General features: G+C 37.1%; 1 protein-coding gene across 3 annotated transcripts; it reads right to left on the bottom strand.

Annotated features, from left to right (window-relative positions):
* Nucleotides 1-936: 936 nt before the first annotated feature.
* Nucleotides 937-19,474, bottom strand: LOC115422959 (cytochrome P450 3A27-like). Of its 3 annotated transcripts, none has more exons than XM_030139616.1 (13): nt 5,459-5,728; nt 4,758-4,851; nt 4,598-4,650; nt 4,391-4,490; nt 4,177-4,290; nt 3,960-4,048; nt 3,717-3,865; nt 3,494-3,621; nt 3,271-3,343; nt 2,222-2,382; nt 1,903-2,129; nt 1,654-1,816; nt 937-1,570 (listed from the first exon to the last, which is right to left on the bottom strand). In XM_030139616.1, the coding sequence occupies exons 1-13, from the start codon at nt 5,527-5,529 to the stop codon at nt 1,496-1,498; spliced, it is 1,497 nt and encodes a 498-aa protein (XP_029995476.1). In that variant the 5' UTR covers nt 5,530-5,728; the 3' UTR covers nt 937-1,495. The 3 variants fall into 3 exon arrangements, with proteins under 3 accessions (XP_029995476.1, XP_029995475.1, XP_029995474.1); XM_030139615.1 differs by lacking the exons at nt 1,654-1,816; nt 1,903-2,129; nt 2,222-2,382; ... (7 more) ...; nt 4,758-4,851; nt 5,459-5,728 and adding exons at nt 11,216-11,378; nt 11,471-11,697; nt 13,441-13,601; ... (7 more) ...; nt 16,149-16,242; nt 19,330-19,474 and having other exon boundaries at nt 938-1,570; XM_030139614.1 differs by lacking the exons at nt 937-1,570; nt 1,654-1,816; nt 1,903-2,129; ... (8 more) ...; nt 4,758-4,851; nt 5,459-5,728 and adding exons at nt 9,617-11,133; nt 11,216-11,378; nt 11,471-11,697; ... (8 more) ...; nt 16,149-16,242; nt 19,330-19,474.
* Between the last annotated feature and the right edge of the window lie 7,415 nt (nt 19,475-26,889).

Raw genomic sequence — 26,889 nt, 5'->3', positions numbered from 1 at the left:
ACATGTTTCAGCTTTCTGATCAGAGGAAAAACCAATCTGCCCTGAGCAACATGACTTGCTGAATATGAATATAGCGTCTCAAATGAGCTTTTGTTCAGTTTTCAGAGAACTTTGTAGGCTATTATAGACCTGAAAATGAAAGCAGATGCAACAACCAGATAGCAAAATCATTATGGCTTAAATCTGGCCCAAAACTGGCATGCCATTTTGGCAAAGTTCTGGGCGGATGTATGGGCCCTAAATGGCCTGAAATAGGCAAGCCAAAATCAAACCAGAAGGAAGCCAAAATTCACCCAAACTAATTGCAGACTTCCAAAATATAGCCATAATTGTCCCAGAAAAGCCCCAAATCCCCATAATCCAACCAAAAAGTAGCCAAAACTGACCCAAAGAGAGGCCAAAATTCACCCAAAATTTGTGTTGATCATACTTTTAAAATGAAGTGTTTCTTCTGGGTAGAAATTCTCGCTCTTTGCGCAGTGTTTTGGCTTTACAGAAATATGCCAAAACACAACCAAAAACACATCCATACATGCAATAAGATGTTGCCACTCTTTAGTAAATCTCCTGGCTTGCCATAAACATGCCATACCATCCCTGTACTTGATCCTGCTCTTTGCCCAGTCTTTTGGTTAACCAGACATATGCCATAACTCAGCCATATATTGCTGGTGCCTCCATATCTATTATGGATAACCTTAATCATACCATAGTTAAGCCTAAAGGTTTTCATAATGCCAAAAGAAAGCCAAAAATGTCAAATGTATGCCATAATACTGCCAAAATATTTGCCATCTGGGAATATTCTCCATTTGTGTGTCAGGTCAATGATTGAAAAGAAGAATTGAGGGTTTCCAAAATTCCAGATCAGTGAAATGATGTTTTTGTCCAACAACCACCAGAGAGAGTGCAATATCACAGAGGAATCAGTCTTTAAATGGTATCAGTTCTATTTGGTTTTATTTATAAAGCACCAGTCATAATCTCAAGGCACATGACAAGGTCTACTTTTCCTCTAAGTAGACCAGTGGAAACTTAAAGCTTTAATTGTTCCCTTTTCGCTTTCTTTCCTTTGTTTCCCCTTGGCCTTGTGCACACCTTAAACGACTTACACGTCCAGAAACCCGATAGACTGCATTCTTATGTTAAATGGGGCAAGGATGTGTTCATTGTACAACGCTGTAACCTATACTCTCACACCAGAAGCCTGTTGTTTCTATCTTTGTCCACATCTCACCCTGGCCTCCAAAGTAAAGGAAGCATTCATCTATGTTTTCCATCCATGTTTGTTTACATTTTTCCGCAGCAAAGTAACCAATTACTGATTCAAGCAAACCTTTTAGGTAGGATCATATGCAGAGTAGCAGGTACATTTCAATAGAATAACAGAAAAGCTACCTGAGGCACCATCATGATTTGATTGTTAAACAGAGTAAAACAGTCATTGCATGGTTACAGATTATCATGTTTCGCTTAAAGGAGAATCTGCAGGAGTTTATCTGGGCTCCAGCTTCAGTTTTATAGGAACCTTGGGTGTAGTAAATCCGTCATTGGAGAGCTCCATTGGAATCTAAGAAAAGAAACGTCACAAATGAAGTTTCACTAAGTTTCAAACAAATATGAACTTGTAAAACCTATGTCATCTTTACTCACTTCTGTCTCCTTGCATGTGACAAAGCTGTATCTCTGAAGGATCTGCACAAGGGCCAACTTCATCATCACAAGAGCAAATCGCATCCCAACGCAATTCCTTGGTCCGGCTCCAAAGGGTAAGTAGGCGTAGGGGTCGATGTTGTCCTTGTTTTCTTTGCTGAACCTGAAAACACAAGCAGAGCGTCAACAAATCCCCAAAAAATGACTGTTTCCATTTAATATTTTGCTGCTGTGAGTTTTTTCTGGTACCTCTCGGGTTTGAAAGCATCCGGCTCAGGCCATAAAACTGGGTCACGGTGGAGAGCGTAAACCGGAACCATAACAACAGTGCCCTTAGGGATGGTCACACCATTTATTTCCACAGTAGCCTTTGACATCCTTTCCACTCGATTTGCAATGGGGTACAGCCTCATGGATTCGTTCAATGCCATGTCCAAGTACTCCATCTGCATCACGCCGTCATAGGTTGGCTCAGTCTGTAGAGGCACAGTATGAAGTTATCACTGGTAGGGTTCAACCAAATGCAAAGAAAAAGTCTGTCAGTGAGAAAAAAAAAAGATCAAGTAACCTTATCTGGGAAAGTCTCATCAATTTCCTCTTGCAGTTTCTTCTGGGTGTGAGGGTGGGTTGCCAGGTTATAGGCCAGAAAGCACAGTGTACTGCTGCTGGTTTCATAGCCAGCAAAGATGAAAAATATGGCCTGAGACACGATCTCGTGATCAGTCAGCCCTGAAACACAGATACAGTATAATTAAAACTATAATACCTTGCATGACAGGACTCGAAGATTAACCCATAAAAACCCAAACATCCACCTTTAACCAGAACCATCTATTGATGTTAACTGTTTAATCCCTGTTGATCCACTAATCCTATCAATACATGTAAATAATTGGTATCAAATGCAGTTTGTCATCTTTTCATGATCATCAGACATGACCCATTTGGACATTCAGAGGCTCTGTAGTGAACGTGGAAACACTGTCATCTTCTACAATATTGGTTCACCAGTAAAACACATGGAGGTGGATCAATGACAGTGGATGGACACACTGGGGTTATGTTCAATTAGAGATTTGACGGAAATAGTGACTTTTTCTTCAGTTTTCTCTGTTTTTGATATAATAATCCTTAATTTAAATCTGAGTTTTTATGAAGATTTTTATGATCAGCAAATGAAATGTAGGAAAATACCTGAGTTATAGTGATAAAATGCAAAAGACAGAGGATCATATTATAATAAATGGTGATAAATCACTGAAGTTTAAATAGAGAGAAAATTTCTTTTGGGAACTGACATAAAAGCAGCCCTGGGTCTTTATGGGTTAAACATTTTTATTGTTATGGGAGCTACAGAGAGGAGAATATTGGTGATTTAGATTTGTTGTACTTTTGTAATCTGAATTAAAATATTTGTAAAGGGGTCAACCCCTCTGTTTAAGAAAGGGAAATGACAGAAACAGAAAAAAATGCCTCAACAAGTGTTACCTTTTGATGTTGTGGAGACCAGGAGGTCATGTCATCCTCTGATAGCCCCTTGTTTACTTTAGCCATGACTGCTGTTCACATATTGCACACATTGCAGTGAACACTTCTCAAAAGGTCTGTGTGTTTTACCTTTTTGTCCATTTGTCTCCGTGTTCTCTGAAATCTGAGAGTCCACCATCAGCTGCATAAAGTCCACTCGGTTCTGTCAAAATATTATATATTTAAGCAACATAATATAAAATAACCTGGTGATGTGGTGTTAAATACATTGAGAGCCATATTTTAATGGAAAATATCATACAAATTTAAAAACACAAAACATAGAAACCAACATCTGTTGTTTCTGAATTACCTTATGGTCATTTTTTTGTCGGCCTGCTTTGATTTTCACCAGGAAGTTGCTGAAGAATGTATAAACTTCAACAGGAAAGAATGCCACATCCATCTTATCAAGAATTGGTGTCAAAAATGGAAAAAGAACTAAAACATATGAGAGATGAGAAGATATAGTTAGTTAATTTAGTATTTAAGAGGATGCAACTGACATTTTGTTTACAGCATAATATCTGACCTACCCACAAGTACAAGCCATGGGTTAAAGAAGCTGAACTTGACCATTCTCTTAATGTTTGCTACAAAAGGATCAGACGGATGATTGATGGAATCGACATCCACACTAAAGGCAGTGCTGGTTACAACATCCATACTGTAAGGGCCAAAGACTCTGCAAGAAAAGGCAAAAATCATATTGTGATAGATTATAATTTTATTTTTAATATCTGTAAAGATCCGATTACATACACCCAATAATGACTCACTCTTTGACCTCTATGACTTTATCTGCTGCTACCATCTTGTCAAGACTCTTGATCAGATTATTTGAGTGCTGCAACATTATTGTGTACATCTGCCAAAAGATAAGAAGTAATTAGAAATTCTTCTCACACGATTGTCAATACATATTCTAAAGGGGGTTAATAATGCTGTAAAAATACACAGTATGACTAAATGTTACAGTGGCTGTGTGCTGTGTACCTCCTTGAGTCGTCCACTGGTGAAGGAAGGCGACAGTACACTACGGATCCTCTTCCATTCCTCATCATGTACTTCTGAAACAGCATCTCGGAAAGGTCCATTTAGACCGAAATCCTATGTCAGATTAAACCCAAACACAGAGGATGGACTCTTTAAATGATATATTAGGAATAGAAAAAATGGCCTTAACTAAAGAAAGTCTCTCAATTCTTACCCGTCTGTTGGTGAAAATGGAATAACACTCCTTAACCAGTACAGTTTTGATCATCGTTGTGTCCATCACAGCCATCACAGGCTGTCTGCCATCGTAGAGCCTTATATAATGCAAACACAGTTATTGTAGCAATAAAAGGTCTTTGCTCTCAATAAACTGAACAATATGGCACATTCTTTACCAATACAAGTCAAATAACACACTTACCCCCACACCCTTCCATACTTCTGAAAGCAATTTGTGTCAAAATTGTGAATACCCTGATGAATGAAGTAAGAGAGGAGTGAGAAATGGTCAGCCTCTGTTATCAATGTGCAGGTTTAGTCCGGTTAGTGTGACCTAACGTCCATAACAGGAGGTGACTTACATTCTTATACTCCATAAATGTCCCAATAAAGGGCCAAGGCTTTGGTCCCTGGATGCCAATTTTCTTGAAAAATCCATAGGGAGCATATCCATATCTGAGAATAAAAATGTGAAATCCAGTCATTTAGTATTCAATCTCCTGTATGAGAAGCATCATCACCTGAAGAACTTTCATGTTGCCTGTCTTGTGCTTTTCATTCTTTGTAAAATAAAAGATGAGCTAATTGAAAAACCTAGAACTACTATAAAGACTACATGAGAATACTCATCATAAAACTCCATGTTAATGAGGTAATCGTCATTTTTATTATAAATGATTTACAACCCTCAAATATATTTCTTATCTGACCTTTGTTACACCTGTGTGGACTTGACCAGACTTGTCAATCAGCCACTGTCTTGCCTTTACAAATCACTGCATGAAGACCTGAATATCTATTATGGGTAATCTTACATCACATAAATGATACAAAAAATAAAATTAAATTTAAAAAAAGTACTTAAAACTGTAAACTGTAGTCTGTAGTACATTTTAGTAACAAAACACCAAACACCAGACACATTAAAAACTCTAACAATCTGCACCTACTAGATGACTCCCTATGGACGTCACATGATCAATGAATTTTCTCTGTGATTTACATGTGAGATGTAAATGTACCATTTCCAAAGACAGCGCTAAAGTCTGTGGTCTATACTTACCCTAGGATGAGGGTGATGATAATTGCTATTATTGTCCATGTCTCAATGGAAAAGTCAGGAAAATAGCCCATGATTGTTACTGTGTGAAGCTTTCCCTTCAAATGCCCGTGGGTTCACTTCTCTCTGTCTTATGTAACAGCTGGAGGCAGGCTGAACTCCACAAAAACAGGAAGTTAGGACATGGGCAATGAAATTACCTTTCACCTGCAAAATCAGCTAATCTTCCTTTAACTTCTATTTCCAATAATGAATACTTTTTGTGTCTCCCGAACATGAGCTTGCTTCAGGTTAGATCTTTCTGTTCTTTCCTTTGTTATTTAATGTTTATTTAACCATGATGTCCCCTGAGAATAAATCTCTTAAAGGGATACCTGCCTAAGAAGGAACACCAGTCAATAGAAGTTGGATAGAATATGAAACAAATAAAAAACAAGGATGAAAAAACAGAAATAAAGGTAGATGAGAAAAAAAAATTAAACTACCGTAGGACAGCAATTCTTCAGTAACATAATATCTTAACAGAGTTCTAAAATTCACCTGAAGAGACAAAATCCTTTAGCTGTGGATTATTCTGAAGGTTATTACAAGACCAGGAAGCAAAATAAGTTCTGTATAGAAAATGAAATTCTTTTATAGGAGCCACTTATTGGGAATAAAATTTATAACTACTATTGATCTGTTGTGCCTTTTGTCTGGTATTTGGCCTTCAGTTTATATTTTTAGTGTTAAATAAGGCCGTGAAAGGGCTGGTCATATTCTTATGCAGGACACAATAATAAAAATTCATTCAATCATGCCCCAGTGCATGATCTGTTGTTCACTTGGTTCCTGTTTGTCTCATACTATTGATAGAAAATTACACAAATAAGATTGGAGTAAATAGATTAAAAAAAAAAATAATACCAAGGATGATGTGTCCTCAAGCATAATGAAGGTCAGGAAACCATATCATAAAGTAAGTATGAATGATACATTCAATATGAAACACAAGGTACTGTAACATATAGAATCCAGACATCACAGTGTATCAGAGGCAGAATTTGTATAAATCAGGGGTGTCAAACTCATTTTAGTTCAGGGTTCACATTAAGCCAAATTTGATCTGAAGTGGACCGGACCAGTGAAATAATAACATAATAATATATAGAAATAATGTCAACTCCAAACTTTTTTCTATGTTTTAGAGCGAAATAAGTAAAATTATACGATGAAAATGTTTACATCTACCAACTATCCTTTAAAATAATGTGAATAACATGAACAAACTGAAATTTCTTAAGAAAACTAAGTGCAATTTTAACAATATTATGTCTCAGTTTGTCATTTACACATGCAAATTACAATTTACAGATCAAAGTGGATCTTCCCATACATAAAACATTTAATAACAGGCAGAATATTGGTAAACTAGCACTTTATTTGTTCAGGTTATTTGTGTTTTTGTGAAATGGTAGTTTGTTTTAGTGTAACTATAGTAAAATGAAATGAAAATGTTTACATTTACAAAGAAAAAAGTTTGGGGTTGTGAGTATTTATAGATTATTATGATAGTATTTTACTAATCTGACCCAATTGAGATTAAATTGGTCTGTATGTTGGAACCTGACCTTAACATCTTGTGTAATTTTTGCATTTCACAAATTCATCCCAGGGGCCAGACTGGACCCTTTGGTGGGCTGGACTTGACCCCCAGGCTGCATGTTTGAGACCTCTGGTATAATTAATGCCTCCATAGTCGAGAATAATTAAAAATGGAGTTTGTACAAGCCTTTTCTCAAACTAAAACAGTCAATAGTAAATAGTAATAACCAACAAATAAATAATAAATAAATAGTAAAAACCAACAGTTTAAACCTCCGGTGAAGGCAGCATATCTGTATGTAACCATTGTTTTTATTACCATTATACAACTAGGGTTTTGCAAATGCATCACCTGCAACTCTACACCAGAGGTCACCAACTAGCAGACTCTGATCCAAAGCCATTCTACGAAACTATTCGACACAGAAAAAAGGGATAACACTGAAGTGCGATTTTCTGTATTGTCATGAAAGAGACCTTTTAACAACAGGCACATCGAGGCCATACAGAACTATCCATGTCCTCTAACTAGGGAGATTACTGTGTACTGCACATAAACTGTCAAGAAAAGGTAGTGAACCCTTTGAAGTTGTTTCACTGTATGAATTGCTCATAAAATCTGCATCAAAGTCAATGTTTTTGGAGTCTTCAGGCTGAGGATTGACTTATTTTTTCCAACAACACTCTGAGTGTTTAACAGCTGTGTTCAGTGAAGCTATGAAATGATATATTAGGTTAAGAATGTTATGTTTATTTGTACTTGTGACTTAGATGTAGATCAGATCACATTTTATGACTTTTAGGAATGAAATCACTTATCATATATATATCATATAAATTAGCATTATTTGTTTGTAAAGCCTGGAAGAAACAGCAGATGTGTTTGTTTAAATAGATCAGTACATTGTCTTGTTTATATCTGTTGTGCCTTTTGTCTGGTATTTAGTCTTCAGTTTATATGTTTAGTGTTTTATAAGCCTGTGTAAGGGCTGGGCATATTTTTATGCAGGACACAATAATAAAAATTCATTCGTTCATGTCCCAGTACATGTTCTGTTGTTCACTTGGTTTCTGTTTGTCCACAGATAACCCTTATTCCCACTCAAACTCCTCACCTGTAACTGCTCACAGAGAGGGGTTTCAATCCAGAAACAGGGGTGGGTGTACAGTTCACCTCCTGCCTCACAAGTTCCATCTTCCACTCAATTCATAATCAACATTGATAATTAAAAAAATCAACAGGTATATTATGTAGTCAACCCACTATTACAATTATGTATCAAAACTGAAAACCTCTGTTTTGCTCCGCTACTGTAAGTCGCCTTGACAAAGACAAAAACTGACTAAAGGGTCTTTCATTTCTAAATGTGCATTCATTACCTCTGCCAAGGAGGTTATGTTTTTTTTTTTTCCAGGGTTTGTTTGTCTGTCTGTTTGTCTGTCCGTTAGTGTGCAACATAACTCAAAAAGTTATGGACAGATTTTGATGAAATTTTCAGGGTTTGTTGGAAATGGGATAAGGAAGAAATGATTAAATTTTGGTGGTGATCGGGGGGGGGGGCGCAGACCACAAAATTTCATCAATATCTGTCCATAACTTTTTGAGTTATGTTGCACACTAACGGACAGACAAACAGACAGACACACAGACAAACAAACAAACAAACCCTGGCAAAAACATAACCTCCTTGGCGTGGGGGGGCCCACGGGGGGGACCACTGATCAGCCTTGGCGGAGGTCTGCGCTCTCTGAGTGCTTCTAGTTGTAAATGCATTGGCTGATTGGAGTATATGACTGCAATCAAGAGCCATCTGTCCCTCTGGTTTATTTATAAAGACACAAAATTAATCACAAACTCAAGCCTTTACTTATTTGTTACTTTTTGTAGTGATTGAGTGTTTGCATATGAGTGTATTTTTGCTAAGAATAAGAGAGTTTTAGAAATCACATACTCTTTATTAATAATTATAGTTATGCCAAAAATACATGATTTAAAAAATGAGTTTAATTATATGTTGTTCAATAAAATGTATCACTGATCTGGTAAAAAAAAAGCATAAACTCTACCTATGTTTGTAACTCAGCTGGAGGGGAGGGCTGACTTAGTGGATTTCTATAAATTTTAGATGAATACTCCTACTCTAGACTGAGCAGTTGAGGTACTGATGTTCTTCATTATCAGATCATCCTTAGATATGTTTCTAAGCAGTAGTGAGAAAAGTAGACAGATGAGCTAGAATGGAAGAAGATTAAAGTAAACCAAAGCTTATATTTCTCAAATTATTTCCAGAACTTTTGCTATGATGAATCTTGTGTGTCAGATGTGTTTATTCAGGGTTTATTTGAGTTTTTATTGGCCAAAACAACAGTAGGATTTGTATGTTTTGGCCACTATCAATAGAATGAAAGCATACTTAAATAAAGGGTTGGACATACAGGGGATTTTCAGTGTTGTGCAACAGTCAAGTTCTGTTTTATCCAACAATAATGATCATAGCAGGATTTACCACTCATCAAACAATGCCTTGACATGTAAAGGCAGGTCCATTAGTCAGTGAAGAAGAATGAAAAGAAAGCTGGCAGTGAAAGCATTAGTGTTTAATCTTTAGTTTTCTTTGTTTCCCCATGACTGCTGTGTTTACCTTAAGGTGGGACAAAAAACGTGATGGGACCAATGTTTTTGTGAAACAGGTCAAAGATCTGCAGAACTAACCCTGGCCTTAGATCATGCACTCTTATCATTACAGAGTACACAATCTGCTCTTTTTATTTATTTATTGTATTTACAGCTGTTGGTATTTTTACAGCACTAATGATACCTGATTGAACAAATACTGCCCTTATTATTCTTTTATTTGCAAAACTACAGATGGTTAATTGAAATACAGCTATTAAATGCACTAATATTAAATTCACACGGCCTACTCTGTCCACAGCTCCATGGTTTCCCCACATACAACCCACTATCGAGCACTTTTATGGCAAACCTGGATCTCCGCCTGCTGTGACTTGGTGATATCAGGACCAAAGTGCACTGCATATCAGGAAAACAATCCACAAGAAGTGAGTTAAGCTGTGGCGATAATCCGCTGGAGATTTAATGTGAGCTAATGCATGTTCTGGACAGTGAATGCAGCATTTGTGAAATATCAAAACAGCACTTGAAAAGCATATTTGCATATTGTAAGAATACTGCAAAAGCACTCTTTAGAAAAGTATGGCAGAATATCATAGAAAAGTGTGATTTTTACAAACTATGCAAAATTATATGGCTTATTTTGAGGTTTGTTAACAAAAAATACAAACCTCACTAGAGATGGTACTTGTTAGAGCACATACTGTACCTCTGACAGTCCTGTAATTCAATCAAACACATTACCTTAAAATGTTATTAAATGCAATTTCATGAAAATATGTGTGATATTTTAAGGGAAGTCCCACCAAAAGAAGTATCTCAATAGTACTCAACATGGCAAAAAAAAAAAAAAAATCCAGTCAATGTAGCATGATTAAGACACTTGTTCTTATACTGTTAATTATTGTAAAATGACTTCTGAATCCAAATGCTAGCCTGTAGATTAGTTCAACTCACTAATCCCCCATTCTTTGCCCAGAGGCAACACGAACATTAATGTGGCCAAGCCGTGTTAAAGTAAATTTGTTAATTCCTTTCCACTGGATCATTTCACACAGCACTGTCCCAGCAGAACGAGTCAGAAGTATAATTAGTGTTGGAGCCAAAGTGTTTGACCAGAGGAAAAGTATGTGTGGAAAAGATGAAGCACAGTGTGTAATTTACATGTCTGTATTCAACAAATATATGTGTTTGATCTGATGTTGAAGAAAAAGATGCAGATTACAGATTCACAGTTTAATTAGTGCTGTGTTTTAATCTTAAATCATATCCATAGTGGAAAATAAATGTTAGTTTAGTACCACTTTTCAGTAGAATATATGGTAAACAATCATTGCATGGTCACTTATAATCTCGTTCAACACAAAGAAGAATCTGCAGCAGTTTATCTGGGCTCCAGCTTCAGTTTTATAGGAACCTTGGGTGTGGCAAATCCATCACTGGAGAGCTCCAGTGGAATCTAAGAAAAGAAATGTCATAAATGAAGCTACAAATACATCCTAATCATACACAGAACCTGCCAATATATCCCGTTTACTCACTTCTGTCTCCTTGCATGTGACGAAGCTGTATCTCTGAAGGATCTGTACAATGGCCAACTTCATCATCACTAGCGCAAATCGCATCCCAATGCAGTTCCTTGGTCCGGCGCCAAAGGGCAAGAAAGCATAGGGGTCGATGTTGTCCTTGTTTTCTTTGCTGAACCTGAAAACACAAGCAGAGCATCAACAAATCCCCCCCAAAATAACCATTTTCATAGAATATTTCCTTCATTTGATGTGAGTTTCTTCTGGTACCTCTCGGGATTGAAAACCTCAGGCTCAGTCCATAAAGCTGGGTCTCGGTGGAGAGTGTAAACTGGGACCATAACAACAGTGCCCTTAGGGATGGTCACACCGTTTATTTCCACAGTAGCCTTTGTCATCCTTTCCAGTCGAGTCCCAATGGGGTACAGCCTGCTTGATTCATTTAACGTCATGTCCAGGTACTCCATCTGCATCACTCCTTCATAGGTTGGCTCAGTCTGTAGAGGTGCAGTATGAAGTTAGCATCGCAGAGGCGATTTCTCATAGACTGCAAGGGAAGCTCGGCTTCCCCTAAAATTATGAAAATTAAATGGTTAAATATGTACGGTTGTGTTGACATTTCATTGACTACAAATGTGTTAGAACACGTTCATCTCAAAGACAAGTTTGTTCAGAATCAGCTTTATCACAAATCAACGGACTTGATGTTGTTCACTTCTCATACATTCCCGTTGCGCTTGTCAGTGCATTTGCCCGTAGACGCTCAGCATCCATGCACTTCAATGGGACTGCGTGGAACAGTTTTTTTCATTGCCTCAAAACTGGATGGTAATTGGATAAATGCCACAATGTTGTCCCGCCCCCGGACGCTCAGCGTCTCTGGGGGTGAATGGAGCTGTGGACGGAGCTCGGCCGGGCTGGACGACGGGATTCCATGTGCTGATTGGAGGATCAGTGGAAAGGCTGAATCCCATTTGACTGACAGCTATTTTGAGATCTACTCCTTCACTTGACAGAGTTCAGTTTAATACCGTTGCACATTCTGCTTGTGAAAGCGAGAGAGAAACCATTACGGAATTACTTGTTCATTTCTTGCACTGTAAATAAAACACACTCATTGTACTTCCTTGTTTCAATTTAACATAATTTCAGTGTTTTCTTGTTTACTTGGTACAATAAGATCACTGACCATTTTCTTAAAAAGGAACGGAGGGCCGAATATATGTTTAAATAACTTGACATTTTTTTTTATGTAAGCCGACATTGAGCTTCCCCTGTCTGAAAGACGAGCAGCCACCACTGTAGCATCGGTAGGGTACAACAACTGTTGCTGCTGTTGACCCTATTGCCATCATACACCTAATTTTGGCCCCATATTCCTACATTTAATCCTGTTTTTTTTTTTTTTTATTCAATCCATTTTACACCAACAGGTGCAATGTTTTTAATGGTGACAAATAAATGGCACTCATACATGCAGCTAAAAATAATATATACACACAAAAAGAGGAGGGAGGCTAGGCCAGGGGTGGACCTACTTCTGGAAGGGCGACCACTTCTGGCAGTAGGCTGACCAAACAACCTTGCATGTTTTTAAAGCAAAGTACAGACACTTCCCTACAAACATTTCCCAATATAGGCTAAGAGTTTATTTTCACTATTAAAATAAGTGGCAACAGTGCTGTTATGGCAAGGTGAGGCAGTGGGGGCAATGGCGTTAACACTGATGCTATCATATTTAGATAAATTGTAATCTCATTTGGTTATTTTCATGTACTCATTTACTTAATCATTTTTATTACCCCTCGTTTTCCTCCTTTTTTCTCTCTCTCTTTTTCCTTTCTCTTCTTCTCACTTAAGTTTCAGTTACCTAATGATTATCTTTGGTCATATCTTTGATTTTTTTGAGAAACCCACATCACAACATTTTCACCACATACACATCTTACACACTTCACCACACAAAACATTTACACAACTCAGACAGGACATTGACTGATACTACCTAGTCAGTCATACATTTTGTGTCTTTTGTACATTACATGCCATATATCCTAACCCCAAACCTCCTTCCTTCCCCCACATTATGATGACTTAATGTAAATATTGTATATTGTTTTACATACATTTCGTTGTCACTTGGTGTTGCTTAAATAAAGGTTATGGGAAAAAAAAGGTAGGGTTCAACAACATACTAAGAAAAAGATTGTCAGTGAAGAAAAAAAAAAAGATCAAGTAACCTTATCTGGGAAAGTTTCATCAATTTCCTCTTGCAGTTTTTTCTGGATGTGAGGGTGGGTTGCCAGGTTATAGGCGAGAAAGCACAGTGTACTGCTGCTGGTTTCATAGCCAGCAAAGATGAAAATCATGGCCTGAGACAGGATCTCATGGTCAGTCAACCCTGCAACACAGATAGATCAACAATCACTTCTTTACATCCTCCACATTTTAGGGTCAGTGTTACATTTGAGCATGTTTAACCCATAAAGACCCAGTGCTATTTTTGTGTCAGTTCCCAAATGAATTTTTCTCTATATTCAACCTTTCTTAAGTGATTTATCACCATTGATTGTAATATTATCATCCCTGTTATGCATTTTTTCAGTGTAAATCATGTATTTTCCAATATTTAATTCACTGATCATGTAGATGTCCATAAAAGCTGATTAAAGTTGAGGGTCATTATACCAGAAACAGAGAAAACTGAAGAAAAGTGACTTTTTCAGCAAAGATATCAATAACTGAACATAAAAACAAGTGTTTCCATCCACTGTCATTGATCCAACTCCATGGGTTTTACTGGTGAATCAATGTTGTAGAAGATGACAGTGTTTCCATGTTCACTTCGGAGCCTCTGAACATCCACAAATGGGTCATATCTGATGACCATGAAAAGGTGACAAACTGTATTTTACACCAGTTATTTACATGTATTGATATAATTAATAGATCAACAGGTATTAAACAGTTTAGATCAGTAGATGGTTTGTGTCGCCAGTGGCTCTTTGGGTCTTTATGGGTTAAAATCACTTAGTCTGGGTTGTGTGTCAGATACATGTTGAGTAACGTCTAATTACATGTCTTTAAGTTAGCTGTTTTTTGTGTCCAGAGTATAACTAGAAAATTAACTGTTTTTTTTTTTTTTTTTTAATGTAACAACCTTTATACAAGAAGGGGGCGCTAGAATGAATACAAATGCAGCCGAAGCTGTCAAAGCATAAATGCAAAACTATTACATAATGTTTTTTACAAAACCTGCAGCAATTAATCATTTAGATTGGAGTGGTGCTTTGTCTGTCATCTATCTGTGTCATCCATCATGCTATTTATCTTCATTTTTATACTCAATTGATATTTTTACAGTAAACAACTTGTAAACTACACAAGACTCCTCTGCTGTCATGGGGGAAAATCAAGGAAAATTAACAAACATCACTGAAAAGAACATCTTTTCCTTTTTGTGGAGGCCAGGAGGATATACCTTCTTCTGGTGGTACTGATGTGTTTTAGCCACAACTGCATTAAATATATTTAATACAGTGTATAAGGTCCGGGCTTTTTACCTTTTTGTCCATTTGTCTCCTGGTTCTCTGAAATCTGAGCGTCCACCATCAGCTGCATAAAGTCCACTCGGTTCTGTCAAACAGAATATCACCTCATTTAAAAAGGAAAATGCAATTTAGAAAACCACCAAAATTTGATCCACTGTTGTGTCTTAATTACTTTGCGGTCATTTTTGTGTCGGTCTCCTTTAATTTTCTCAAGAAATTTGTAGAAAAAAACCAACACTTCAGCAGGGAAGAATGACACATCCATCTTTTGAAGAATTGGTCCCATAAATGGAAAAAGAACTAAAACATATGAGAGTTGAGAAGATGTAGTTGGTTAATTTAGTACTCATGAGGATATAACTGATATTTTGTTTACAGCATAATATGTGACCTACCCACAAGTATAAACAAGGGATTTAAGAAGCTGAACTTGACCATTTTTTTAATGTTTGTCACAAAAGGATCAGAAGGTTGATTGATGGAATCGACATCCACACTAAAGGCAGTGCTGGTTACAACATCCATACTGTAAGGGCCAAAAACTCTGCAAGGAAAGGCAAAGATGACATTTTGATAAATTTTAATATTATTTTTAATATCTGTAAAGAAAGATCTGATTATATACATCCAATAATAACTCACTCTTTGACCTCTATGACTTTATCTGCTGCTACCATCTTGTCAAGACTCTTGATCAGATTATTTGAGTGCCGCAACATTATTGTGTACATCTGCCAAAAGATACGAAGTAATTAGAAATTCTTCTCACATGATTGCTAATATATTCTTAAATGTTTCAGTGGCTGTGTGCTGTGTACCTCCTTGAGTCGTCCACTGGTGAAGGAAGGTGACAGTACACTACGGATCCTCTTCCATTCCTCATCTTCTACTATCGACACAGCATCCGCTAAAGGTCCATTTAGGCCAAAATCCTACATCAGATTAAACCCAAACAAAGAGGATAAAATCTTTAAGTAATATTTGAGAATTAGAATGAAGGTATTATTAATGAAATTCTCTTAATTCTTACCCGTCTGTTGGTGAAAACAGAATAACACTCCTTAACCAGTATAGTTTTAATCATTGTTGTGTCCATCACAGCCATCACAGGCTGTCTGCCATCGTAGAGCCTTATATGATGCAAACAGAGTTATTATAGCAATAAAAGGTCTTTGCTCTCAATAAACTGAACAATATGGCACATTCTTTACCAATACAAGTCAAATAACACACTTACCCCCACACCCTTCCATACTTCTGAAAGCACTTTGTGTCGAAATTGTGAATACCCTGATGAATGAAGCAAGAGAGAAGTGAGAAATGGTCATGCTCTGTTATCAATGTGCAGGTTTAGTCCGGTTAGTGTGACCTAACGTCCATAACAGGAGGTGACTTACATCCTTATACTCCATAAATGTCCCAATAAAGGGCCAAGGCTTTGGTCCCTGGATGCCAATTTTCTTGAAAAATCCATAGGGAGCATATCCATATCTGAGAATAAAAATGTGAAATCCAGTCATTTACTATTTATTCTCCTGTATGAGAAATATGGTCACCTGAATAACTTTAATGTTGCTGTTTTTGTGCTTTTTTTCCTTTTTTAACACATAAAGACCCAGTGCTACTTTTGTGGCACTCCCCAAATAATGTTTTCCTGCTATTTAACCTTTTTTTAAAAGTGATTTATCACCATTTATTGCAATATTATACTCTGCATTTTTCACTGTAAATCACATATTGTCCTACATTTCATTTCCTATATTTAATTTAGATGTTCAAGAATACTCAGTAAATGTAAAGGTTATTGTATCAAAACAGAAAACTGGAGAAAAAGTGACTTTATCAGCAAATATATCATTAACTGAACATAAAACAAGTGTCTCCATCCACTGTCATTGATCCAACTCCATGGGCTTTACTGGTGAATCAATGTTGTAGAAGATGATGGTGTTTCCACGTTCACTATGGAGCCTCTGAATGTCCAAATGGGTCATATCTGATGACCATGAAAAGATGAATAACTGTATTTTACACCAATTATTTACATGTATTGATAGGATTAGTGGATCAACTAGTATTAAACATTTTAGATCAGTAGATTTGATTGATTTTGGTTGCCGGTGGCTGTTTGGGTCTTTATGGGTTAAACTAAACAACAAGCTAACTCAAAAAATCCAGACCTACAGTGTAAAGACTACATGAGAACACTCACCATAAAACTCCATGTTAGTTAATGAGATAATTGTCATTTTTATTACATAAGATTTACAGCCCTCAAATATTTTTTCCACACCCGACCTTGCATACATACTGTACACCTGTGTGGACAGTATTCACGTGAAAAATCTTTCTACCATCATAGGTCATCGATGAAAAAGTGTGTGCGTGAGCAACTTTTGGACCTCCTACATGGACTTACTTCAGCAGGTAAACAGGCTGTTACAGTAGTCCAATCAGGATGAGATTAACCCATAAAGACCCAAGCACCCACTGGCGACCAAAGTCATTTACTGATATATAAAGTTAAATAACTGTTGATCCACTAATCCTATCATTCATTCATTTTCTGAACCCGATTTATCCTCTCTAGGGTCACAGGGGTCGCTAGAACCTATCCCAGCTATTTATGGGCAAAGGCAGGGTACACCCTGTTTGAGTCGCCAGTTCATCGCAGGGCTGACAGATTGATAATCTTATCAATACATGTAAATAACTGGTGTAAAATGCAGTTTGTCATCTTGTCATGGTCATTAGATATTCATATACGAGGCCCATTTGGACCCATTTGGACCTTCAGGCGCTCCATAGTGAATGTGGAAACACCGTCATCCTCCACAACATTGATTCACCATGGAGTTTGACCAATGACAGCCGTTGGACACGCTTGTTTTTATGTTCGGTTAATGATATATTTTACCAAAAAAGTCACTTTTCACTCCACTTTTTCTGTTTTTGATATAATAACCATCAGCTTTAATTTGAACTTTCATGGACATCAATCATGATCAGTAAATTAAATGTAGAAAAATACCTGATGATCACTTAAGAATGCAAACTACTGACCATATTATTAGAACAAATGGTGATAAATCACTTAAGAAAAGTTAAAAATAAAGAAAGAATAATTTGGTAACTGCCACAAAAGTAACACTAGGTTTTTATGGGTTAAAGCATGAATTATCATCTCAAATTTAACTTTGGATACCATTAATCTAAGCTTTGAAATGTTACTAAACTGGAAACACTGGATAGTTTTGAATGATGCTCCAGGGACATGGCTTGATCAGGAACAACACCCAAGTTCTTTAGGCTGTTTTTGCTGAGATCAAGACACCTTAATGCTGTTTAATCAGAAATGGCATTATCAGGAGTGATAACACATGTTTCTGTTTTATCAGTACTGAGTTGAGTGTGCATTTTAGAATTGATTTCAAGATTTTACTGATCACTTTTAAAGCCCAACTGGGCCTGGCCCCTAGTTACATAGCTGACATGCTAATCACTTATGAGTCAGTAGAAAGCCTTAGATCCTTGGTTGGGGGCTCCTGGCTGTTCTAAGGTTGAAGTTTAAATCCATCAGGGCCCGTCGACTTTGGAACAGCCTGCCCGAGGAGATAAGGCTTGCAGAAGCAGTGACATCTTTTAAATCGCTTCTTAAAACACATTTTTATAGACTTGCCTTTATGTGATGTTTCTTTTTAATGTTTGAATATTTAATTTTGACCCTTTTTTGGATACTCACTTATATTGACATACATGATGTTGTCTTATTCTACTCCATTTTTATTATGATTTGACAGCATCAAGTTATGTCTCCATAATCTCTGCCCACTCTACTTCAATATATATAAATTTATTCGGAGTGTTATGTTTTTCTAGTTTGCTGTTCTTATCTCTTTTACTGTGTTGTGTTGTTTTTCTACATTTTAGTGTCTTTGCTTGCGTCTTGTTTTATTTCAGTATTGGCTTAATTCTGTCCTCCTGTTTGGCCCTCTGTTGTTATTTTGACTCCTGGGCATCCTGCTGCTGTGTCCTTCTGCTTTGTCTGTCAAAGCACTTTGGAAACTCAGTTTTAAAGGTGCTATATAAATAAAGTTATTATTATTATTATTGAGCTGAAGGTATCATCACTCAACCACTGCCTGATTCTCTCCAAGCAATTTATCAAGGAGGACAGTTTGTGTCTCAGAAGCCTTAAATGAACTCTACAGCTGGATGTCTTTAATGTATAAATTATAGGAAATATCTTTGAACTGTTACATTATTTGGCCAAGGGGGAGAAAATATAATAAAAACCAAATTGGACCTGGGATATACTGCATTTAGTCATTTTGCCATATGTTATAAGGGGAATTAACATTTTAAAGTCTACTGGAGAAGACAGAAACCCAGAAGTGCAAGTAAAATAAGATAAAAGATCCATCAGTAAGGCTGCCAGCACTCACAATGCACTTTACTTTTTATTGACTGTGACGCAACAAAAAGAAACTAACGCAGTAAAACAATACCAGCCGTGATCAATGCTGAGTTTTCATTGTTAAGTTGGAGTCAGAGGTGAACAGTGTGGTCTGTACTCACATTAGGATGAGGGTGAGGATTATTACTATCAACGTCCACGTCTCGAAAGAAAAGTCTGGAAAATAGCCCATGGTTGTTTCCCTGCGATAATCTCCCACTGCACCACCCCTGGATTTTAGTCTCAGTTTTATGTAATAGGTGGAGGCTGTCCGAATGAACTCCACAACAGGAAGTCAGAACACTGGCGGTGGGTTCACCTCTTACACACTTAAAGCTGCAGCCACGGAAATGTGGAGGAAAACAGACATAGGATACACAACTAGACTGTATTCGCCCTGTTTCTGCAGCTTTCTCTTCTCGGTCCATAGAAAATAATAATAATAATAATAATAATAATAATAATAATAATAATAATAATAATAATAATAATAATAATAATATCCTGAGAATTAACAATGCATTTTTGTCCTCTGTAGTGGACAACAGTTAAATAAATAAATAAATAAATAAATAAATAAATAAATAACTTTTTCTTTTTGTCTCAGGACGACGATATGTCATGCTGTCGATGTAAAAGTGGATCTACATTACAGTCAGTTCTAAAGAGATAGATAGATAGATAGATAGATAGATAGATAGATAGATAGATAGATAGATAGATAGATAGATAGATAGATAGATAGATAGATAGATAGATAGAAGCTGAATTACTCCGCTAAGCAAAGCAACAGCAACAGACTGTAACTGGTTTTTATGATCATAACTCGTTCATAGGTGTGAAAACATCACTGCATCTGAGATAGTATGTTTTCAGATTATCCTGCGAACTTTTCAAGTAGTGAGGAAAGGACACAGATATGCTACAATGAAGGGGGGAAAATACTTAAAATTAATTATACCCAACATACATGCATACATACACACATACATACATTCATACATACATACATACATACATAAAATGGCTGCCTGTTTGTTATGACTAGTGGTAGCACGCGCGTGCACAGATAGACCCCTACTGGTGCTCGTGCACCTGCTCTTTTGTCCTGGATGATAAAAATGCCCTTTCTGCTGGAGACCAAGTGTTTCTTCATTCATCGATATTTAAGAAAAAAACAAAAAAACAAACAAACAAAACTCTCTCTGTCATCACCCCCAAATGTGTTTTGATATATAACGGGGCTGGCATTTATTTGAGTTCTTGAGAGAATTCTGCCCGACCTACTCCGCTCTCCACTTTGCACTCAAATAGTGCTGAACCAGGCCAGGCCAGGCCAGGCCAAACTGCTGCAGCCTACTCCTCCTCTGACCTGCAACATCATACAGACAGGTAATGACAGTGTTTGGTGCTAAATTAACCATAACATTCATGCCGTTGAAAATATTATGTTGCGACTGGCCCGACTTTACTGAAAAAACAAAAACAAAAAAACCCTCAGAAATCTGTGAATTCAAAGCCTTGTTCAGCTGTTGGCTTGTGTTAGTTATGTTCAATGAAGAGAGAGATACAGGCAGACAGAATTCAAAGACAGTTTAATGTTCTACAAATTAGACAAGTTCACTGTTTTGTTTCATTTAAAATCGTAATTATTGTATGATGTAAGTTGAGCTACATGACAGTCTGGTTAGGTTTATTGTGTGGCATATTACTAATGTAATGTTTATGCTTCAATTATGTCAGAAAACGGCAAAAAAAAAGAAGAAGAAGTGTATACTGTGTTGTCAGCTTTATAGAGATTCTGTCAGTCACTCTTGATTATGTGCCCTTATTTTTTTTATTTTTATGTTTGGCTTGAGCACCTTCGCCCCAAAATGTTTGTGCATGTGCCTGTGTGTGGTAGTGTAGAATCTTATTTAATATTGGTGAATTATATTGTGTGATCTGATGTGAAATGACTTTTTTTGTTTTTACCTTCCATATCACACAGATTCTAATGACCAAAACACTACCTTTCCTTCATACAAATTTATTTTCAATATTTCTCCTTCATATCAGTATTTATTGTATAATACCTGACAGCTAAGATAAATATTCAGAATTTACCAATAAATGGATTCTTTTGAGTGAAAAAAGCTGATTTGTTGATGTTTTAAAGTAATCCCCACAGGTCTAAGAATTTACAGGATACAGAATTTCTATGTTAAATTGTTTGACCCATGTGATATGCAAAGGGAGTGATTGGATTTAGTGGGATTTACCTCTCAATGTCTCAACAATGCTTTGACCTGTAAAAGTGGGTCAGTCAGTGAAAAGTCTTTCTTTCTCTGTCCCCACCTCAACTACCTGTTTACCTTGATGTGGGATCAGAAACCTGATAGACCAGATGCTTTTGTTAAACAAGTCAAAGATCTGGTCATTGTGCCATTATTGCTGTAGTGTACTCCGACACCAGAGCTTACAGGAGTGTGGAAAACTCACTCTGATCTTGGAATGAATGACGCCTTGGTTTATTATTCACTCTGAATCCCAGTAAAAATTTATAATTCAGTAATCTGTTTTTGATCTAGCTTTATTTAGAATCTATTCCCTGCCAATAATCTTAGTTTGTTCAGTTAAATCACACACTGTATAATTTCAGAGCATACAACTCCCTGCATTTCACTGGCTATGGTATTTTAACTGTACTGATGATGTAACCAGATGAAACAAATGGTAATCTTCTTAACCGTACTCTGTATGTTTAGTACCACAGGTTGTTAAACGTATCTAATGTATTCACCTCTTGGCACAGATTTGTATTCTGCATAAATTGGAGACCATATATGATCAGAATTAAATACAGTTCATTTCCATTCATTCTGCCAACACACACAGAGCCTACTAAATCTAAATGCATTTCGTGACTTGATAAAATCAACATCAAAACCCAACATATCAGGGGACAGAAACACAGGCAATCAGTGAGTGAATTAATGTGAGCAAATGTTTACCCTATACAATGAGGACTGCATTTAACAAAAGCACATAATAGCATTTTCTGTCAGATCTGTATCTCAAGGCACTCTTTCCAAAAATATCAGTTTTTCACAGACTAAGATGTTCAGTATAAGCCTAAGTAAACACAATTAAAATCCATTCATCACTAGGAGACACAGTAAAGTACATACTAAGGCCATGGTCCCACAGTCCTGTATTTTTATTTTATTTTATTTTATTTTATTTTATTTTGTTTAACCTTTATTTAACCAGGAAAGTTAGCTGAGAACTGATTCTCATTTACAATAACGACCTGGCAAAGAGGCAGCACACAAACAGAATGAGTAGCAGCACAGGTTGCATGTACAAATGACACAACAGATTAAACATACAACAAACAAACAGGATGGACAGCAGAACCAATCACAATGACATAATTCAATCAAATCGCATTTTTAGAATAAAAAACAAAAGGGCCCAAAACACATCATTTTTTTAAAATAAAAATCAAATTTCTTTAAAATTGATGCAGTATTTTTGGGTGATCTTATTGACAGTAGGTTGTCAGTAGTACTTAAGATGACAAAAAACTTAAGCAATCAGTTGTTGGATAGAAGTTGGAAGAAAAACTATTGTAAATGTCAAGCAGTGAAGAGCTCATGGTGTAAATGTAGAGAGTGAGCCTGCGTACAGTACTGTGCAAAAGTCCTGGGCCAACATTAGGTTTGTTGGTTTAGTACAGTTGTAACCACCACACATATGCATTTCTCAGTCTTTGTATTAAGATATAGTTTGGATATATGGGAAGTATGTACAGCAGTAAAAACAAACGTTTCAGGGAAAAAACAGCTTCTATAAACCAAAGTGGTAACAATTAGTGTGATCTCCCTTTGCACTTAATGTGTATTTAACTCTTTTGTTCAGACAATATGAGATTTATAGGATTGTTTTTCTGATGTTTTACACCAGGTTTCATTCAACACATGTCAGATATTTTCAACTGCTTCTTGTCGTAGGGTCAGGGGTTACACTAAATAGTGATTTTGACCTTTACAACTCACTTAGTTGAGTTTAACTGTGTGTCTTTTAGGGCTGCGTACATATTTCCCATATTTCTTTGTATGTTAAGAAAAGAATATGAGAAATATGTATGTTCATTTCCACCCTACAAAAAGGTGACCTATGAGTTTTACATGGCACTGTTTTATATCTGTGTTGCATTCAGATCCCAGATCACTCTTGAACAGATACATTTCCTGGTTCATTCTTCATAGTTTAGACTGTGAATAATAGGGCTGGGTGATATATTGAATTAAAACAATTAATCAAGGTTTTGCTTTCTGGAAAAAATACTTAAATCACAAAATCACGATTATTCCTCTGGAGACCTTACTTGCTCAACAAACTTGTTTGTTCCATTTAATATAGTAACCATGGATATATTTCTCAGGTCATTTAAGGTGTGGTTTAAGTATTTTTCAGTCATGTTTTGTCTTAAATGTGTGTAGCCAGAAAAAAAAAAAAAAATTAAAATCCTTAGGTTTTTTTGTTTGTTTGTTTGTTTGTTTGTTTGTTTGTTTGTATGGCCCAGTTCTAATAAAGAATGATACTACTAGTGAAATATTGATTGATATAAAGTGTGTCTACCATCAAAAGCGCAACAGTTGTTGAAGGAGAGTATGCAGGAATGTATTCAATCAATGTGACTCAACAACATGTAGAACAAATTTAAGAGTTTGCCATTGTACGGTAGTTGAGTTTGAGTTGTTATTCTGAGGAGAGAGGGAACTTAAAAAAAGCGTAGCAGCAGCTGGGTGGGCAGTGTGTCCTCCAGATGTTGTCTGGGAAATGTTAATTGACCTGTTAATGAAGTCTGGGCTTGTCGTGCCAGTTTTCAGCCGTAGAGAGTCTGTGACATTGGAAGGGACACCTGCCTATCTGATCAGATGACGGCCAACCTGAGTTGGAACGAAACAACAAAGTGACCACATTAACCCCCTCCTCTCCACGTCACCACACACCTGTTCACATGCTGGACACACACGTACACAAACCAGTCAGGATACATACACTAGATCCATAAATCCAAACTTGACATTGTTTTATGTATAATTTAGATTAATCTGATACTGTTTTTGTTGGATGGTTAATTTGATACCTAGAGCAGTTTTTTTTCCTTTTTTTTTAGCACTCTCATATTCGTATACCTCACATAATAGGAGCACTGGCAGGACATCTATCGTTAAGTTTGCCCTTGTGTAGCTGGCTGTGACCACCCAGCTTACTAGGTGATTTGGCACAGAGCCTTGTAAAAGTCACCTTTTAGAACAGGTGAGCATGTGCGTAGGTGTGTGAGTCGATATACACTTCACCTTCTCCAATCCTGCTGCGTATGTATAAGTAATGCCTGGTGAGTCATGTTGGGAAGGGATGGGAATCACCGGTTGCGACAAGAAAAGGAGGGCAGAGGTGAAAAACAATCAAGATGAAAAGTGAGAGCAATGACACATTTTAGTTACTTTAATTACCAGATGAATTAGAATCACAACAACATTTAGAGGCTGTAAAAGTGAAACTGAAAATGTTTTTCTATTCAGCAATTGCTGATTATAGTTTTTACCTTGAATATAACACTTTGGTTTGTCTATCTACCAGCAGAGGGCAGTGCAGGGTAACATTTGTAATAGTCTCATCTGTTAGCAGGGAATTAAACAACTATAACCAACTTTTTGCAATGAAATGACATGAAGTAAAAGTGACCTGCACTTTGTAATGGTTGTCAGTGTTGTATTATCAGAACTTCATTGGGGTGAATGTCTATAGGTTTTCTTTGCTGGCTGCTTCACCTCTTTAATTAGTTGCAATTACTTTTGGTCTTCTGAGCATCACTCTAGTTGTTGAGCCCTCACAGTAGGAGCCGATCTGTAGTGGAGTCACAAGGGAAGGGTCATACAGGGACAGTTAATGGCAGCTGTGCTGGTACAATGTGTCTCTGTGCAGCAGCAGGTACAGGGACCCCCCACTCCATCCCCACACCCACTCCAGGGAGCTGAGTAACATTGTGAGTGTGTCCCTGCTGTGTTACTGCAAAGTCAGACGCAGCTGCATCACTATGATGGCGCACCGCTGTGTCTGGATGCTCTTTTTGCTTTCACATATTTATGTGATGGAAAATAGGTATGTAGGTGCATCACATTTCCTTTGGTTTGTTAGGAAGAGAGGGAGACAGGAGGCAAGTGAGGGAAGTCGAGGGGTAGAGGAAGTAAATCTGTATGCAGTAATGATGAGAATGAGAGTCTGATGCAACATTCTGAATGTGTGGAGAATGTTTACTTGTTTGATGCCACTTCTGCTGTCCAATCTATGCCATTAATTTAGACAGGAAATCATGTCCTCCATCTGGTGGTGGCTCTTAGTGAGTTATAGCTGCTTGTCCAAGCACAGTCTTGTGATGAAAAGCAACTTTGCAGTGTGGCAAGAAACATACAGGGATTTACAGCACACTGGTATACACACAGTACAGTGACAGGGTGATTTAGGACTTTTAATCTTTCCTAAATTGCCTGACATTCGCTCTCCCAGCAGCTCGGTGAACCACATGAAACGTGATCTTGTCCCTGTCAAACACCGAGAGATGGTCGACCTACAGTTATGTGAGAGTGATCAGGCAGAGGGTCTTGTACAGGAGCACAGGAAGGGCAGTGAAAGCCTCTTAGATCTCCACACTAAAGACCACGAACTCTAAGACTCCATTACTGCCATCAGCTGTGCCTGTTATATCGCTGATTCTACTAAATCCACATGGTCCACATTGAACTGTCTTTCCAAAGGATTTCTGAGAGGTACAGAGCCAGTTACTTGTGATTCTAAATCCCAGCTCTGTGTAGTGCCAAGCTGATGTTTGAAACAGCCCCAGGGCAGAGAGCTTTGGTCGGAGCTATGTCCTTATCTGCCTGCCTTTTTCACTTTAATTCAAGTAAATGGAGTGTTTACAGAACCATACTTTTGCTTCTGCCAAACCTCTGCTTTCTCATTGTTCTTTCTGCAATGAGTAGTTGTGAGATGAGCTGATGTTATCCATTTTAAGGTAAGTGAGATGTTCCAGTTTTGGCTTGTAACCTGTGACACAGTTTGTTTTTTTCGTTTTAGAAGACTAAAGGTAAAACTGGCAAGGACATTATTTCATAAGAAACGACACCAAGTTAAGAAAGGTAAGAAAAAATACATCATGTCGTAACAAATCAATTTACATTATTATGCATTCACATCTTGTTGATGGTCAAAGTGACTAAATTTTCCCCTAAAATTACATAACCTACACTAATGTTAATCTTCAGCGGGTGTGTTACATGACTCAGTGAATTCTAACCAGCTTTAAATAGCATGTGCTGTATGCAGAATCTGCTAAGAGCGGATTTTAGTTGTTATCAACCCGACTGACAAAAACAACATATGTGTTTTGGCTGCAGCTCCGGCTAAAATTTGCCAGATGCTTTTTAGGGTCATATTTGCAGATTGCGATCTAATACTCAGAGCATTTCTGAACGTGTCAAAGCTGCTGAGAGATTATATTTCTTAATCTGTCAATCCATTTTTGGGTTGTTTTGAAAGGTTAAAGCAACAACAACTTTTAATGTCAAAAAGTTCCAGAGTTTTTGTTTTTATATTGGATTTGTTGACTTAAAGACAAAGGCCAGCACACT

This window comes from Sphaeramia orbicularis, chromosome 7 (assembly GCF_902148855.1).
Source record: "Sphaeramia orbicularis chromosome 7, fSphaOr1.1, whole genome shotgun sequence".
Classification (NCBI taxonomy): domain Eukaryota; kingdom Metazoa; phylum Chordata; class Actinopteri; order Kurtiformes; family Apogonidae; genus Sphaeramia; species Sphaeramia orbicularis.
This window is presented reverse-complemented; position numbering and strand designations above follow the sequence as displayed.